Source organism: Alexandromys fortis, unplaced genomic scaffold (genome assembly GCF_014885135.2).
Source record: "Alexandromys fortis isolate MF-2015 unplaced genomic scaffold, M_Fortis_MF-2015_v1.1 scaffold_243, whole genome shotgun sequence".
NCBI lineage: Eukaryota > Metazoa > Chordata > Mammalia > Rodentia > Cricetidae > Alexandromys > Alexandromys fortis.
This window is the reverse complement of record NW_026068121.1, coordinates 1,089,483-1,102,430: the sequence shown is the minus strand read 5'-3', so window position 1 is coordinate 1,102,430 and position 12,948 is coordinate 1,089,483. Positions and strand designations below refer to the sequence as shown.

Sequence of the window (12,948 nt, the reverse complement as noted above, 5' to 3'; positions counted from 1 at the left end):
TGGACGTCGAGAGCGGGACCTCAGGGCAGTGGTTTCTCGGCAACTGGGTGTGGAGGGGCGTGGTCACAGCATCCTTCACCCCGCCCCCGCCTGCCCTGCCCCTGAGTGATCAGGCTCCACTAGGAAGCGCTCGCGAGTCGTAGGTGGTGGAGTAGGGTGTGGTGGACTTCAGTGATGGGGTCCGGGATGGGGTGGTGGGGTGTTTTTGGGTAAACCGTCAGTGAGAAATGGGGTCCTCACGGGATTCTGAGGCGCAGGATGACGGGAAGCGACGATGGGTGTGGTTCACTGAGGACCACGGACTCTTGGGCAGTACTACATAATCCAGGGTGCCTGAGCAGAAACCTTGAACCCAGTTTCCCTGGGAAGGCTCCTTGGGGCAGACAGAGGGATGGGAAGGACTCGTGGAGGATCATGAGTGGGTGCAGAGTGGCTTTTGGCTGACCAGACGGGCGTCCAGGGACTCTAGGTTACAACGTAGATGGCCACAGAGCACTGGGAACAGCAATTTGGGGGGCATTCGATACTCTAGGGGTTCATCCTCGTGGGGAGTCTAGGTGGGGGATTTGGGAAGATGGGGAAGGGGTGCGCAAAGTTAGTGTGTACTAGATTTGGGGCGCAAAGTCTCGGATGAAGGAGAGTCCCGGGGAAGTCGATAGATCGATCGGTGTGGCCGTCTAGGGCCTCCCGCGTTCCTGCCACCTGCTCTCCGGGCGCGCCCCTCCGGCTGTGGGCAGGACGAGGGCGGCTCCCAAGCCCGGGAAACCTTACGCCACGCCCACATCCACGCCTCCGGGAAGGCCACGCCCCCTCTAGCCCAGCCGGCCTGAGCGGTGCGCGGCGGGAGCGGAGGGAGAGCGCGCGGTGGCTCCGTCCGTGCGCCCCGCGCTCCCCGCGTGGCCCCGCGTCCCGAACGCGCTCCAGCCTCCCACGCGTGCCTCCCCGGGGTTCACTGAGCCCGGGGAAGCCAGAGAGAGAGAGGACAGGGGGGGAAACCCCATGGCCCGGCCCGCGTCCCGCACCCTGCGCGGTGGCCTCCTCCGGCACGGGGTCCCCGGGTTGCCTTGGGTCCCCGCGATCCGGATGGCGCACGCGATGGCTGGGGCCGGGCCGGGCTCGGGTGGTCGGAGAAGTCACCACTGACCAGGTCATCTGGAGACCCCGACAGGTAAGCTGAGTCCCGGGACGCAGTGCGGTGGGGGGGAGTCCCCCTCCCGGGTTACCGCGGGGTTCCATACCCGACGGGGCGCGTTCCCGGCTCCTGCGTCCGCCGTTCCTGTGCTAAGCTGCTGGACCCCCGGACCCCCGTGAGCGCTCCGTCAGTCAGGGAGGATGGAGAGGTGACATCGAGGTCGCAGTGAGTCCCAGGAGGGGGCCCAGCCGCTGCGCAGCCCCGCGGCGCACAGAAGTAAACACGTCAGGGGCGCGTTCGCTGCGTGCCCGGGGACACCGTGTCCTCCCCGGTAAGGGCCGGGCTGCTGGGCTCCTGAGTCGCTGTTCAGCCACAAGAGGGCGTGGGGCTCTTTGGAGGAGGGGGGTCCCTTAAGGGCAAAGCTCAGATTGGAAACCATGTATGTGTTCCCCACTTTCCGAGTTCTTGCTCCAGATTACTCCCGGATAATTCGGTTTATGGGTGAGAAGTCATCAGGTCCAGGGTTGCTGCAGAGTGGGCAGACTTCAGGTGGGACCAGAGGCAGAAATCGTGAAGCCCAGGCTGGATGCAGAGATGCGGATTTGGGGGGCTTGGTGGGGAGGTTGCCACTTGCCTGACACAGTGGTTGGGTGGGGGCTGTGCTGGGCACTGGACGCCTGGGTTTCCGTCCCGCCTCCTTCGCTGAGCCTCACGTCCCTGGTGTTCTGGGACACCCATTGTGTGTCAGCGCCCCGGGCTGAGGAAGCCCCATGGGGCGTGACGGGCAGGATGTCAGTGGCGGGTGGATTCCAGCCTGACTAGCTCGTCCCACTCCAGCCCCTTGCCCCGGGCAGGACACCCCTTCCCGCTCTTTCATCCGGGGGACTTCTGAGGGTCCCAGTCCCTAGCCGGCTCCAAACCCCTAGGCAACCACAAAGGGCTGACTGTGGCAGTGCAGTGAAAAACAAATGCTCCCCCTCAGCCAAATACACACACCCTAGCAGAGCACCTCTCAGCAGGGCACACCCCGCAGCCAGGCACCCCTCAGTTGGGCACCCCCCCAACTAGATATTCCCACCAGCCAAATACACACACTCTAGCTGAGCACCCCACAGCTAAGTACCCCTCTCAAATGCGGACATCCCACAGCCAGGCACCCCCCTCAACCCAGCACTCCCCAGTCGGGCATCCTTAAGCCAGGCACCCCCCTCAACCAAGCACACCCCACAGCCAGACACCATCAGCCAGGCACCCCCCAAGCCGGGTACATCTCACAGCCAGGCACCCCCCCCCCAGCCGGGTACACCTTACAGCCAGAACACTCACCTCAGCCGGGCACACCCCACAGCCAGACACCATCAGCTGGGAACACCCCCAGTTGGGCACCGCCCCAAGCCCGATATCCCTTCATCCGGGCATCCTGTCTGAAACGCCACCACCATGTTCTCAGAATTAAATAAAACCCAACAAAGCTAGGCACCAAAACAAAACTCAGAGATGCTCCGACAGATATGAGCCCCGTGGGCTGTCCTTAGAAGCAGCAACACTGCCTTCCACGGACACGGGCACTCTGGCCAGGTGGGAGGCTCAGGGAAGACTTCCTGAAGGAGGGCACTACAGCTGGGGAAAGCTTGGTTCGCGTGGGGACAATCAGGATGAGCCGGTGACGGATGAGGAGAAAATGTTCTGGAAGGTTGGCCGGGGAAGCATGGGGAGCAGGTGTGGCGCCGTGAGCCTGTCCTCACCGCTACTCAGGAACTGGAGGCAGGGGATCAGGGGCTCAAGGTAAGCCTTAGCCACACAAGGTCCAGCCTGGGCTACATTGACTCAAACGAGAAGAAACACAGAGAAAATGTTAGAAATAAGTCAATGAAGGCAGACTGCTCCCTGGGGACCCCGTGCCAGGGATCGACGCCCCTGCACCCGCCTTGCGCAAACACGTGCATTTAAAGTAGTGAGGCTAATTCAAGAGGAAAAAGCTCCGAGCGCCGGCTCCGGTCTTGGGAAACTGAGGTTCGGCGATGCCTTCATCTAAGACGTGAGGCCGAACTTTGGATTTGGGAAGAAGAGAGAGGGCAGGTAGCCGCGGAGCTTGCCTCAGTTTCCTTTCCAAGCCAGATGGTCAGAGTGGGACGGGGGAGGGGGGTTCCTGTCATCTTTGCGCCCCGCACCAGCGTCTCAGCCCGTATTAGCCTGATCCGGTTATCCGCGGGGCATGCGCACAGCCAGGCCTGGGGGACGGGGGCGGAGGGCGCTGTGTGTCCTGTTGTGACAGTCCACCTCTCTGGCCCTGCCTGCGTGGTGTCGGGGGTGGGGTGGCGCACTACCCAGCAGAAGTCGCAGTCAACGAGGGCCCCCTCCCACACGTTTAAACCCATCTGCTGTGTGACGCTGAGCGGTCAGTGTCCTGCGCTGACACTTGCCACTAGCTTGGTCACCTGAACCTATAGACTGACTCCACAGTTGCCCTCTGACCTATGCACTCACGCTTCTGCGGCGCGTGCTCTCACAGACCACAATAAGATGAAATCTCGAAAATGTGTGTGGGGGAGGGGGACGTGTTGAAATTGGGGCTTTAAGGTACGTGCAGGAGTTTGAACAAATCAGGCCTCACTCAGTCCCTGGGGCTGCCAGCGGCCCTGAGTTCTTGCCTGCGCCCCCCAACCCACCAAACCCCAAAGGGCACCCCAGGCCGCGGCCCCCACAGCTCATCGGAACCAGCTGCGCTCTGCAGATGTTGTTGCTTTGCCCCCAGATGTGCGTCCCGCCGGCGGGTGGGCCCCTCAGAGGGAGGTGAGAACCCGAGCTCCGGGAGGCTTCAGTTTCCTCACAGACCAGAGGAAATCTGTCAGTGCTGACGGGGAAACTGAGGCACGGACTTTGCCTAAAGCATATGTACTGAACTCCCCCGGGGCCCCAATGATTTTCTAAAATTGAATGACCCCCCAGACCGGAAGCGGTACCACGCCACCCCAGCACTCAGGAGGTGGAGGCAGGAGGCCAACCTGGGCCACCTGAGACCCTATGGATCATAGGGGAGTGAGGAGGCTGAGCGCTATGGGGCCCCGGGTCGTGTGCACCCCCCGTACACGAGTGGGGAAACAGGACGGGGACAGGAGGACGCGGTGACCACTGGGCTCTGTCCCGGAGCCTCTGCTTATTAACCCCAGTACCCCCTTCCGTGGCAGACAAACCAGTCCCGTGACCCAGGACAGAGAGGCCATTGTTGACGGGTTCGGAGCTCGGCTGGGGGTCCACGGTCTTCTCTGCCGTCATGCTTCCTCATAGAGTCCACAGGGGGAAACAGGCGCAGCCCACCGTGTGGGAGAGGGGGGACAGAGGCACAGCCCACGGCGGGGAGGGAGGTGAGGGTGAACGGAGGAACAGTCCTTGGGGTTTGGGATGCATAGTCCGGAATTAGCAGGAAGGAGGTGGGGGTAATGGAGGTACGGCGGGGGTGGGGGTGAGGCAGGCATGCCAGGACAGAGACTCCACCGCTGTAGACCGTGGACAGAGGTTAATTCCCGCCTGTGGGCGCCGGAGGACCCGGTTTTGGTTCCCAGCACCTGCACTCAGCGCTCAGGCCCTGGCATTCGGCCCCGGAGACCCCGGGCTAGCCTCGGCTACTGGGTAAAAGCAGGGTCCTAGCAGTGGCGTAGCCCGGACTTACTATAGTAACGTGCCCACCCTCCCTCCTCCTGCTCCCGGGCCTTTGCACTGCGGTGCAGGGATGTGCGAATGTATGGGCACCCGTGCGGCTGTCCATCCCGCACACACTCCTCCCGCTCAATAAATGTCAGCCGTGGACAAACTCACGCGTCGTTTACTGAGAGGATGGAGAGTGTACAGTCGGTGCTCAATAACGGGGGGCGGGGTCCAAGGCGGACAGAAGGGACAGAGTTTGGGGTCAGCGGGCCTCCGCCTGTTCTGTGCCTCAGTATCCCCAGCTAGACACAGACGCCTCCGGTGTGTGCAGGGTCACGCCTGCTACACACTTGGGGCTCCGTGTAGTGGCCTGTGCTGTGGTGGGGACATGCAAACCGAATGCAAGGGACTTCAGGCCGAAGCAGGGGATTCTGGGTAAACTGTGTGCGGTAAGCAGGAAGTATGGGTGCCCTGATGGAGGGGATATCCCCGAGGGGCTGGGATGGGCAGCCTTCCCGGAAGATGCGGCTTGGTAGGGTAAACTGAGGCACGCAGTAAGTGACCAAGGGCAGATGAGATAGATGCAGGACAGCCCCTCTCGCTAGCCACCTGCTGGGGGCACCTCCTGCTGTCTACCTCTCCCTGCTTGGCCTGGTATTAGTTGCTAGGATACGCCAGGCGCCATCAGCCTCAGGGCCTTTGCACCCACTGCTGGCCCGGAGATGGCCGCACACCCTCGCCCCCACCTGCCGGTGCCCACCACCCCGTGTCCCCGCAGGCCGAGGCCCAGAATGAGGCGCTGGAAGGCGGCGGCCCTGGTGTCGCTCGTCTGCAGCTCCCTGCTGTCGGTCTGGATGTGCCAGGAGGGTCTGCTGCTGGGCCACCGCCTGGGACCTGCGCTCGCGCCGCTGCGACGCCCGCCACGCACCCTGGACGCGCGCCTCGCCCGCCTGGCACAGTGTAAGCCCCGCCCCAGAGAGGCCAGGGGGCGGGAACCGGGAGGGACGGGCCACTTAGCTTGGGGGTGCGGTCTCATGTAGCCCAGGCTGGCCTCAGACCCTCGCAGTAGATGAGGATGCCCCTGACATGATTCCCCTTGCCTCTGCCTCCTGAACCCTGTCCTGTCCGCACACCCCTCAACTACAGATGGAGTGGGGAGCAATGGCAGCCAAGGCCAGGCTGGGACCACTCGGGTGCCTCGTGCAGCGAGGGGCGAAGCCCTCACCGGCCAATCGTCTGTCTTCTTCTGGCCGCAGCCCGAGCTCCAGCTATCAGGGGCGTCCCTAGCCATGTCTCCTCCTCAGCCTCAGGCGTGCGCGGGGCGGGGCCAGCTTTCACGGTCCAATCCTCTGTTTTCCTTTTCCCGCCACAGACCGAGCTCTGCTGCAGGGCGCCCCGGACGCGGTGGAGCTTCGAGAACTTTCCCCCTGGGCCGCGCGCGCTCCGGGCCCGCGCCGTCGAGCGGGTCCCCGGCGACGGCGTGCGCGTGCGCGGTCGGGCGCGCGCCCCTGCGGGCTGCGCGAGCTCGAGGTGCGCGTGAGCGAGTTGGGCCTGGGCTACACGTCGGACGAGACGGTGCTGTTCCGCTACTGCGCAGGCGCATGCGAGGCGGCCCTGCGCATCTACGACCTGGGCCTGCGGCGCCTGCGCCAGCGGAGGCGCGTGCGCAAGGATCGGGTGCGCACGCACCCGTGCTGCCGCCCGACGGCCTACGAGGATGAGGTCTCCTTCCTGGACGTGCACAGCCGCTACCACACGCTGCAAGAGCTGTCGGCGCGGGAGTGCGCGTGTGTGTGACGCTACCTCACGCCCCAGCCCTGGGCGCCTGCCCGGGGGGCCACGCCGACCCTCGCGAGAACTGAATTCACATAAAGTGTGGGAACTGCCCTGGTCGCTGCTCAGCTCATTCACTCTGCGCGAAGTGGGTTGTCGGCTGTGGGAGGTCGCGGTTCCTGAAGGCCTGGGAGAGACGGGGAAAATAGATGCGATGAAAGAAAGCCCAGTCGTGAGAGATGGCATTGCTGGAGGAGCCCACGGGAGGAGCCATCTGCGCCGATGAACAGATAGGAGAGGCCCAGGGCGGAGTTCAGTACCCACGCCTGGCTATACCACACACACACACACACACACACACACACACACACAAAGGCACTGGTAGGGGCTTGAGGGTGGCCCAGTGGTCAGAGCAACAGGTACGTTTCCCAGCATCCAGGTGGTGGCTCGACCTGTGACTCCAGCTCAGATGCTCCCTCCCCACACCGTGGGAGCGGCTTGCTTGTGCACAGACAAAACACCACACACAGTGTCGAGAGAGAGGAAAAGGGTGGGTAGGGAATAAGGAGAGAATAGGAAGATAGCCCATGTGGTAGATGAAGCTAGTTCTCCCAGCTCTGGAGATGCTGAGGCAGGAGGATGGTGAGTTGGAGGCCAACCTGGGTCACAGAGTGACTGACTGGATCCCTGGGGACCGCTCTGTTGTCTAGAGAGAGCCGGAGTCATATCTCCTTCCACAAGCTTAAAAATAACTTGTTGCCCACCTCCCGGCGGGGACAGGTGTGGGGCTGATGCCAGCCCCATCCAGCCCAAGCTGGCGCCTGCCTGGCACAGCTGGGTCCCCACGGACCCTTGGAACCTTGACTGTATGTGGAAAGCCGGGAGCACCAGGGATTGGGATGCTGGTGTCTGTGCCGTGGTATCACTTTGACCCCTGGCAGGCTTGGAGGTGCTGGTAGTTTTGGGTTCTCAGAGATGGGGGTGTGGGTCTCAAGGTGGGAGATAGGTGGGTGATAACAAAGACTTTCCTTGGGGTGGCTCAACACGCAGTCCACCCGCCTCAGGGAAGGAGCTTACAAGGTACAGACACCTCAGGTATGGACACCATCAATGTTCTTCTTGGTGAACCATGAGTTTTACTGGGGTTATTGACAGGCATATGGGTGAGGTGACAATTGTCACCAAGGCCACCCCAGCGTGGATGACAGCTCACAGAGCTGGGCACCTGGAGCAGTCTGCAGGCCACAACAGGCTGGAGAGCATCCTTTGCAGATGCCTTGGCTGCTCTGAGTCTCCCCAGGCAGCTCGGCTTCCCGAGGGGACTGACCTTCAGCTTTTATTGAAGCTCTCTGGGAGTGGGACACACATACACGCAAAACTGGTCAGTTTCAGGGATTTTCTGAAGCGGCTTTGTTTACCTTCCTATTTAAAGAGCCTCCCTGCAGGATGGAATGATTCAGCATTGGGGGAAACAGTTATACAACATGCTGCCCCTTTCTCCACTCATACATCCTTTGCACCCCATCTTCCGCAGTGGTCGCTGAGCCATGGAAGGGGTGACTGTAGATGTCCACCTGTGGCCATGAATCAGGCCATGGCACAGTAGCGGTCACATGTTGAGGAACGTCACCAGTGGTTATGATTTGAGGCTGACCATGACCATCTATGGTCAGGGTGTCGAGACACTGTTTACTCTGACAGGGAGAGAGGCCTAGTGAATCTGGTCCTTTTCAGGGACTTCCTAAGGTTTTTTTTGTTTACTTTCCTGCTTAAGGAGCTTCCTGCAGGATAGGATGCTTCAGTATCAAAGGAAACTAATACTGAGGATGTTTTGACAGGCACATCACATCTATGTAGAAAAACCATAGATGCTCTCCTGTTGGGTCCTAGGACCTCCCCAGCTGCAGGTGCTGTCCTGGCGTACAGGACCAGATGGGAGCTCGTTTTGTGGAATAGTCCTTAAGCCCAATCTAAAGGCTGTTAGTCTTGCCCACGACAGCTGAGCCACTGTTGCACATCAGGCACACCCTGCCTGGAGTGTGGTGTCTCAGCATGGATGGTCCATAGCCAAGCAGATATTGTGACAGTTCTCCACCAGGAACCCAAGTGGCCCCCACCAGCTGTGGAAGCCAGCTGGCAAGGTGGGGATTTCCTGGTCAGTCCCGTCTGGTAGGCACAGTGTGTCTCACCATCTAGTCTTGGCATAAAAGCAAGGGCAGCAGCCACAGCCTTGATGTTTGTGGGACCTCGGGGTCTTCCCAGGCCAACAGCTCACAGGGAGGGAGTCCCCAGCACTGGAGTCGGCAGGCAGATCCTTTTGTTCCACTCATCAACTCCCAAATAACCACACAGGGACTTCTTATTAATTATAAAAGCTTGTCCAATAACTCAGGCTTCTTACTAACTAGCTCTTATAACTGAACCCATTTTTACCAATCTGCTGTCTCCTGGCTTTATTACCTTTACTGTCTGTACTGCCCTTGCTGCTTCCTCTCCTTCTGGCTGTTGACTGCCTGAATCTCTGCCCTTCCTCTTCCCAGTGTCCCCTGCCCAGAAGAGCCTGTCTAGCTATAGGCTGTTCAGCTTTTTATTAAACCAATATGAGTGGCAAATCTTCATAGTGTACAAAAAGATTATTCCACAACAGGGGTCTCCATTCAGGAACCTTACTTCAGGGAGCATCTCATTCGACCCACATAGGGTGCCTTCTGGATTTAAATTCTTAGCTATTCTCTTGAAGAGCGTTTTTCCTTCCAGTTAACCGAGCCCTGGCAGGACTGTGAGACAGGCGGAGGCACCATTTCCCCTGGATGTCTGCGATGGTTTTCCAAATCCACAAGACATTGGGTTGCTGTTACAGCTCCTATGATAGCCGTGTCCAGGATGGGCAGGACACCACAAAGTCCCATAATAAACAGTGGGGTCACAAGCAGAAACTCAGTGAGGTGCCATCGAATTCCCGTCATCTGTTATCAGCAGTGTCAGGTGACCCCGGAAGCTCACATCTGAGGAGATTCTAAAGTGGAACAGAAACTAATATGGCACAGACCTCGGCTGTTCTCTGAGCCTTTGTGTCCTGGAGCCTCCCTGCATTTCTCCGTCTGTTGAGCTGAGAAGGATCTGACTGAATCCACTCACATCTGCCCAGGGCCAAGGGGACTACGGCTCTGCTGTCCCCCAAGGCTGGCACAGTGGACATAGCTTAATCGTCTTAACCTGTGTGGTCCTATCAGAATGTCATCCGCAAGCCTTCCAGAGGCGGCTCAGCACACAGTGTGGCTCTGTCTCTCAGTTCTTCCGTAGGAGCTCCAGCAGACACAGGACAGACCTTTCTCGGCATTGCCATTTTCGCATCTCTGCTAGACTGCTCTCAATATGCAGATGCTCTTTACCTGCTAGTGAGTCACTGAGAGCTGTCAAAGCCTTCCCTGCTCTATAAAGACATTGCTCCCCCGTCTGGCTCAGCAAAGCCACTAAAGCTGCAAACGGGCTCCAAGGTCCCTACTGTGAACACAGTTCAAACACAGCTCCTCTTGTCCCTGGTTCCCTCAATAGCGTCTGCCCCTGCTCTTTGCTCCCCTGATATTTGTGGGGACTCCAGTTCAGGTGTTTCTAAGGATCTAAAAAGCCAGTCCAGCCGGGACTAATTCCCTCACAATGGCTCAAGTTAAGGCAGCCTTTGTCTTAAGGGAAGTCATATGACTCAGTTTCCCTGTCCACACCACAGTCAGAGCAGTCCATCCTCTCCTGCAGCCTGTGGTCAGGCTGCCACAGAGTCTTCCAGTGCAGATGCTGTGCTTTCCCTGGCCACTGTAGCTTCTGGACTGTGGTTGACGCCCCATCTGCACACTGGATCACAGGCTTCCCCTGTTTTTCTGTTAAAGGGTATCTTCTGGTGCTTTTTCCATGTTCTCCTCATTCTGCATCTCCACACAGCTTCCAAGGATCCCAGGAAGGGCTTTTGAGCATGGGTCTGACTTGTGCTCTTTCCCTTCTGTCTGCTAAGCCGTAAGAAGCCATGAGCCATCGTCACCTTCATCTCATCCTCTCCTTCATCTAATGCACTTGCCAGGTCCGGGGCTAACAGAGAATGCTGCTGCATCTCCCTTGTTGCAACTGGTCCTTTACACAAACGACTTCCTACTTGGTGCCATTTCGGCCCCAGGTGCATTTCTGGCACTCACAATAGCAACCCGGTTCCCCTGCTGCCGCTGCCGAGCCTGACCCTCCTGTGCTAATCTTAGGACTACAAAATGGCCTCTAAACCTTGAAGTGTCTTCAGGGCATCTCCGTATTCCTGTGGAGGACCCCACTCATCAAGTAGGCCGCCACCTCGTGCCACCCAGAGGAAGACTTGTCTGTCATGCTGGGATTCCTCCTGCGGACACTCCTGATCATGGTGGCTCAGCCTCAGGTCCACATCTCACTCACTACCCACAGGAAAAACCATGCAGCCGCCACCACAGCACACCAACATACAGAACCCAGGGAAGGACGGCTCTCCCGGAGTCTCCTCCGCCATGTCCACCTCTCAGGCTGACAGACCTCAGCAGAATGCCTTGCCACCTACACCCTGGACACCACTCACTCCTCCTCAACTCATCTTTGGTTCTGGTGTGGCAGAACCTCGTCAGGTGCCAATGTTGTGTGACCAGAAAGACTTTTTCTGAGGAGGTGCAGCACTCAGGGCCACGCACCAGGTAGGGAGCCCACAGCAGACCAAGTACAGACACCACCCAAGTCCTACATGGTGGACCGTGAGCTTTACTGGGGTCACTGACAGGCCTGTGGGTGAGGAGAGACAGCTGCACCCCCAAGGCCACCCCAGCGTGGTGACAGCTCACAGAGCTGGACATCTGGAGCACACTGCACAGCCTGCAGGCCACAACAGGCTGAAGAGCATCCTTTCCAGTTGCCTAGGCTGCTCTGAGCCTCCTCCGGGCAGCTCGGCTTCCCGAGGAGAGGACTCGCAGCTTTTATTGCTCACTGTGGTGAGGAGGGGCCTGGTGAAACTGGTGGGTTTATCTTCCAGTTCGGGGAGCCTCCCTGCAGGATGGATTGTTTCATCTGGGAGGGAATTACTGCCCAGAAAAGAGCAAAGTTACTTTACTCTCAGGTTGCCATGACCATGGCATCTTCAGACTCTCAGGTTGGGGGTTTAGGGAATGTCTGTCCCTGTCCAGCTTCCAGTGGAAGACAGATGCACCCTTGACCCATGCACCAGAGTGGGGAATCTCAGGGGCACCCCTCTTCACCCAGATATTTTCAGCAAGACCTCCCGCTGCCCTGCAGGACGTGGTGCTGGCCCCAGCCCATGGGTGTTCTCCGTTGGAGAAAAAGTTCTAGAGAAAGACCCCAGAACCAAGGTTAGACTCAGACACCTACCCCGGAGCTCTGTCCAGCACCCCAGCTTCCAGAGACACCCAGAGTGAGGAGATGGATTTCCCATTCCGTTTCATCTGAATCGGCCAGTGGTGGCTGAAAGGCCAGAACCACCATGTGCCATGGAACCCAGTAACTAGTAGTGATTGTTCCTGGCCTCAGTTTCCCCAGTGTGATCAGACTATGGAGCCTCAGAGTTGGTTTGGGAGTCCAAAGCTGTACTCCCCAAGGCTCCCTTGCCCAGGTGGGTGTGTGTCCCTGTGCTCAGGGAAGCAGCTCCCACCCAGGCCCGCAGGGACCTTGGCGTCCCGTCTCCCACCCACTTCCAGCATGCCAGCCGCAGAGCAGGGTGGAACCTACCAGAGATGGAAACGTAAACAGAGCGTCTCCACAGCCTCAGCTCTGCACCCAGGCTGAGGAGCCACACAGGGCCACCCACAGGGCTGAGCCTTCCGATCACACTAGTTCCCACCTTGTGTCATTGGCAGCAGTCTCCAGGAACCCAGGATAGCCAACAGCTCTCTGTAAAGTCCTTGTCATCCTGCCTCTGCCTCCCAGGTGCTGAAGAGAGCTTTACTCAATTGCTCCCAGCTGACTGGGTACCCCGTTCTTTGAAGTCCTGTGCACTTCCTCCCTGAAGGTGGACACACAGGCCTGACCTTCGTGTCTCATCGGCTTTCCTGCCCTAACACCTTGGCCACATCGTCCACCTAGTGTGTGAGGCAGCCTGTCCCTTCACCCATGCCATCTCAGCCTGACCTACACATCTTCCTGGAATTCACCAAGGGGACATCAGCCTTGAGAGGTGGCAAAGCTGGCAGTTGACTGGCCAGTCGTATGCATGGGCACAGACATGTAAGTCATGAATCTCTCCCCCGTGTGTGGGGGCCATGAGGCTCTCCCCCGTGTGTGTGGAGGCCATGAGGCTCTCCCCCGTGTGTGTGGAGGCCATGAGGCTCTCCCCCGTGTGTGTGGAGGCCATGAGGTTCTCCCCCGTGTGTGTGGAGGCCATGAGG

The 12,948-nt window shown here is 59.2% G+C and overlaps 2 protein-coding genes across 2 annotated transcripts in view; one reads left to right on the top strand and one right to left on the bottom strand.

Annotated features, from left to right (window-relative positions):
* Positions 1-1,025: 1,025 nt before the first annotated feature.
* Positions 1,026-6,664, top strand: Nrtn (neurturin). Its single transcript, XM_050125258.1, has 3 exons — positions 1,026-1,168; positions 5,556-5,737; positions 6,150-6,664. Exons 2-3 carry the CDS (start codon positions 5,569-5,571, stop codon positions 6,572-6,574), a joined length of 594 nt encoding a protein of 197 aa, XP_049981215.1. The 5' UTR covers positions 1,026-1,168; positions 5,556-5,568; the 3' UTR covers positions 6,575-6,664.
* Positions 6,665-6,680: 16 nt separating this feature from the next.
* The window catches only part of LOC126490367 (3-galactosyl-N-acetylglucosaminide 4-alpha-L-fucosyltransferase FUT3-like), a 23,404-nt gene continuing 17,136 nt past the window's right edge, over positions 6,681-12,948 (bottom strand). Inside the window, 1 exon segment of the mRNA XM_050125268.1 lies at positions 6,681-6,824. Coding sequence (XP_049981225.1) covers positions 6,681-6,824 — 144 coding nt within the window.

What these genes read in the sequence shown, in the direction of transcription:
- Nrtn (XM_050125258.1), top strand. Translation starts at nt 5,569, where the DNA reads ATGAGGCGCTGGAAGGCGGCGGCCCTGGTGTCGCTCGTCTGCAGCTCC. An exon ending in CCTCGCCCGCCTGGCACAGT is followed by an intron (nt 5,738 to 6,149) that starts GTAAGCCCCGCC and finishes TTCCCGCCACAG; the next exon opens with ACCGAGCTCTGCTGCAGGGC.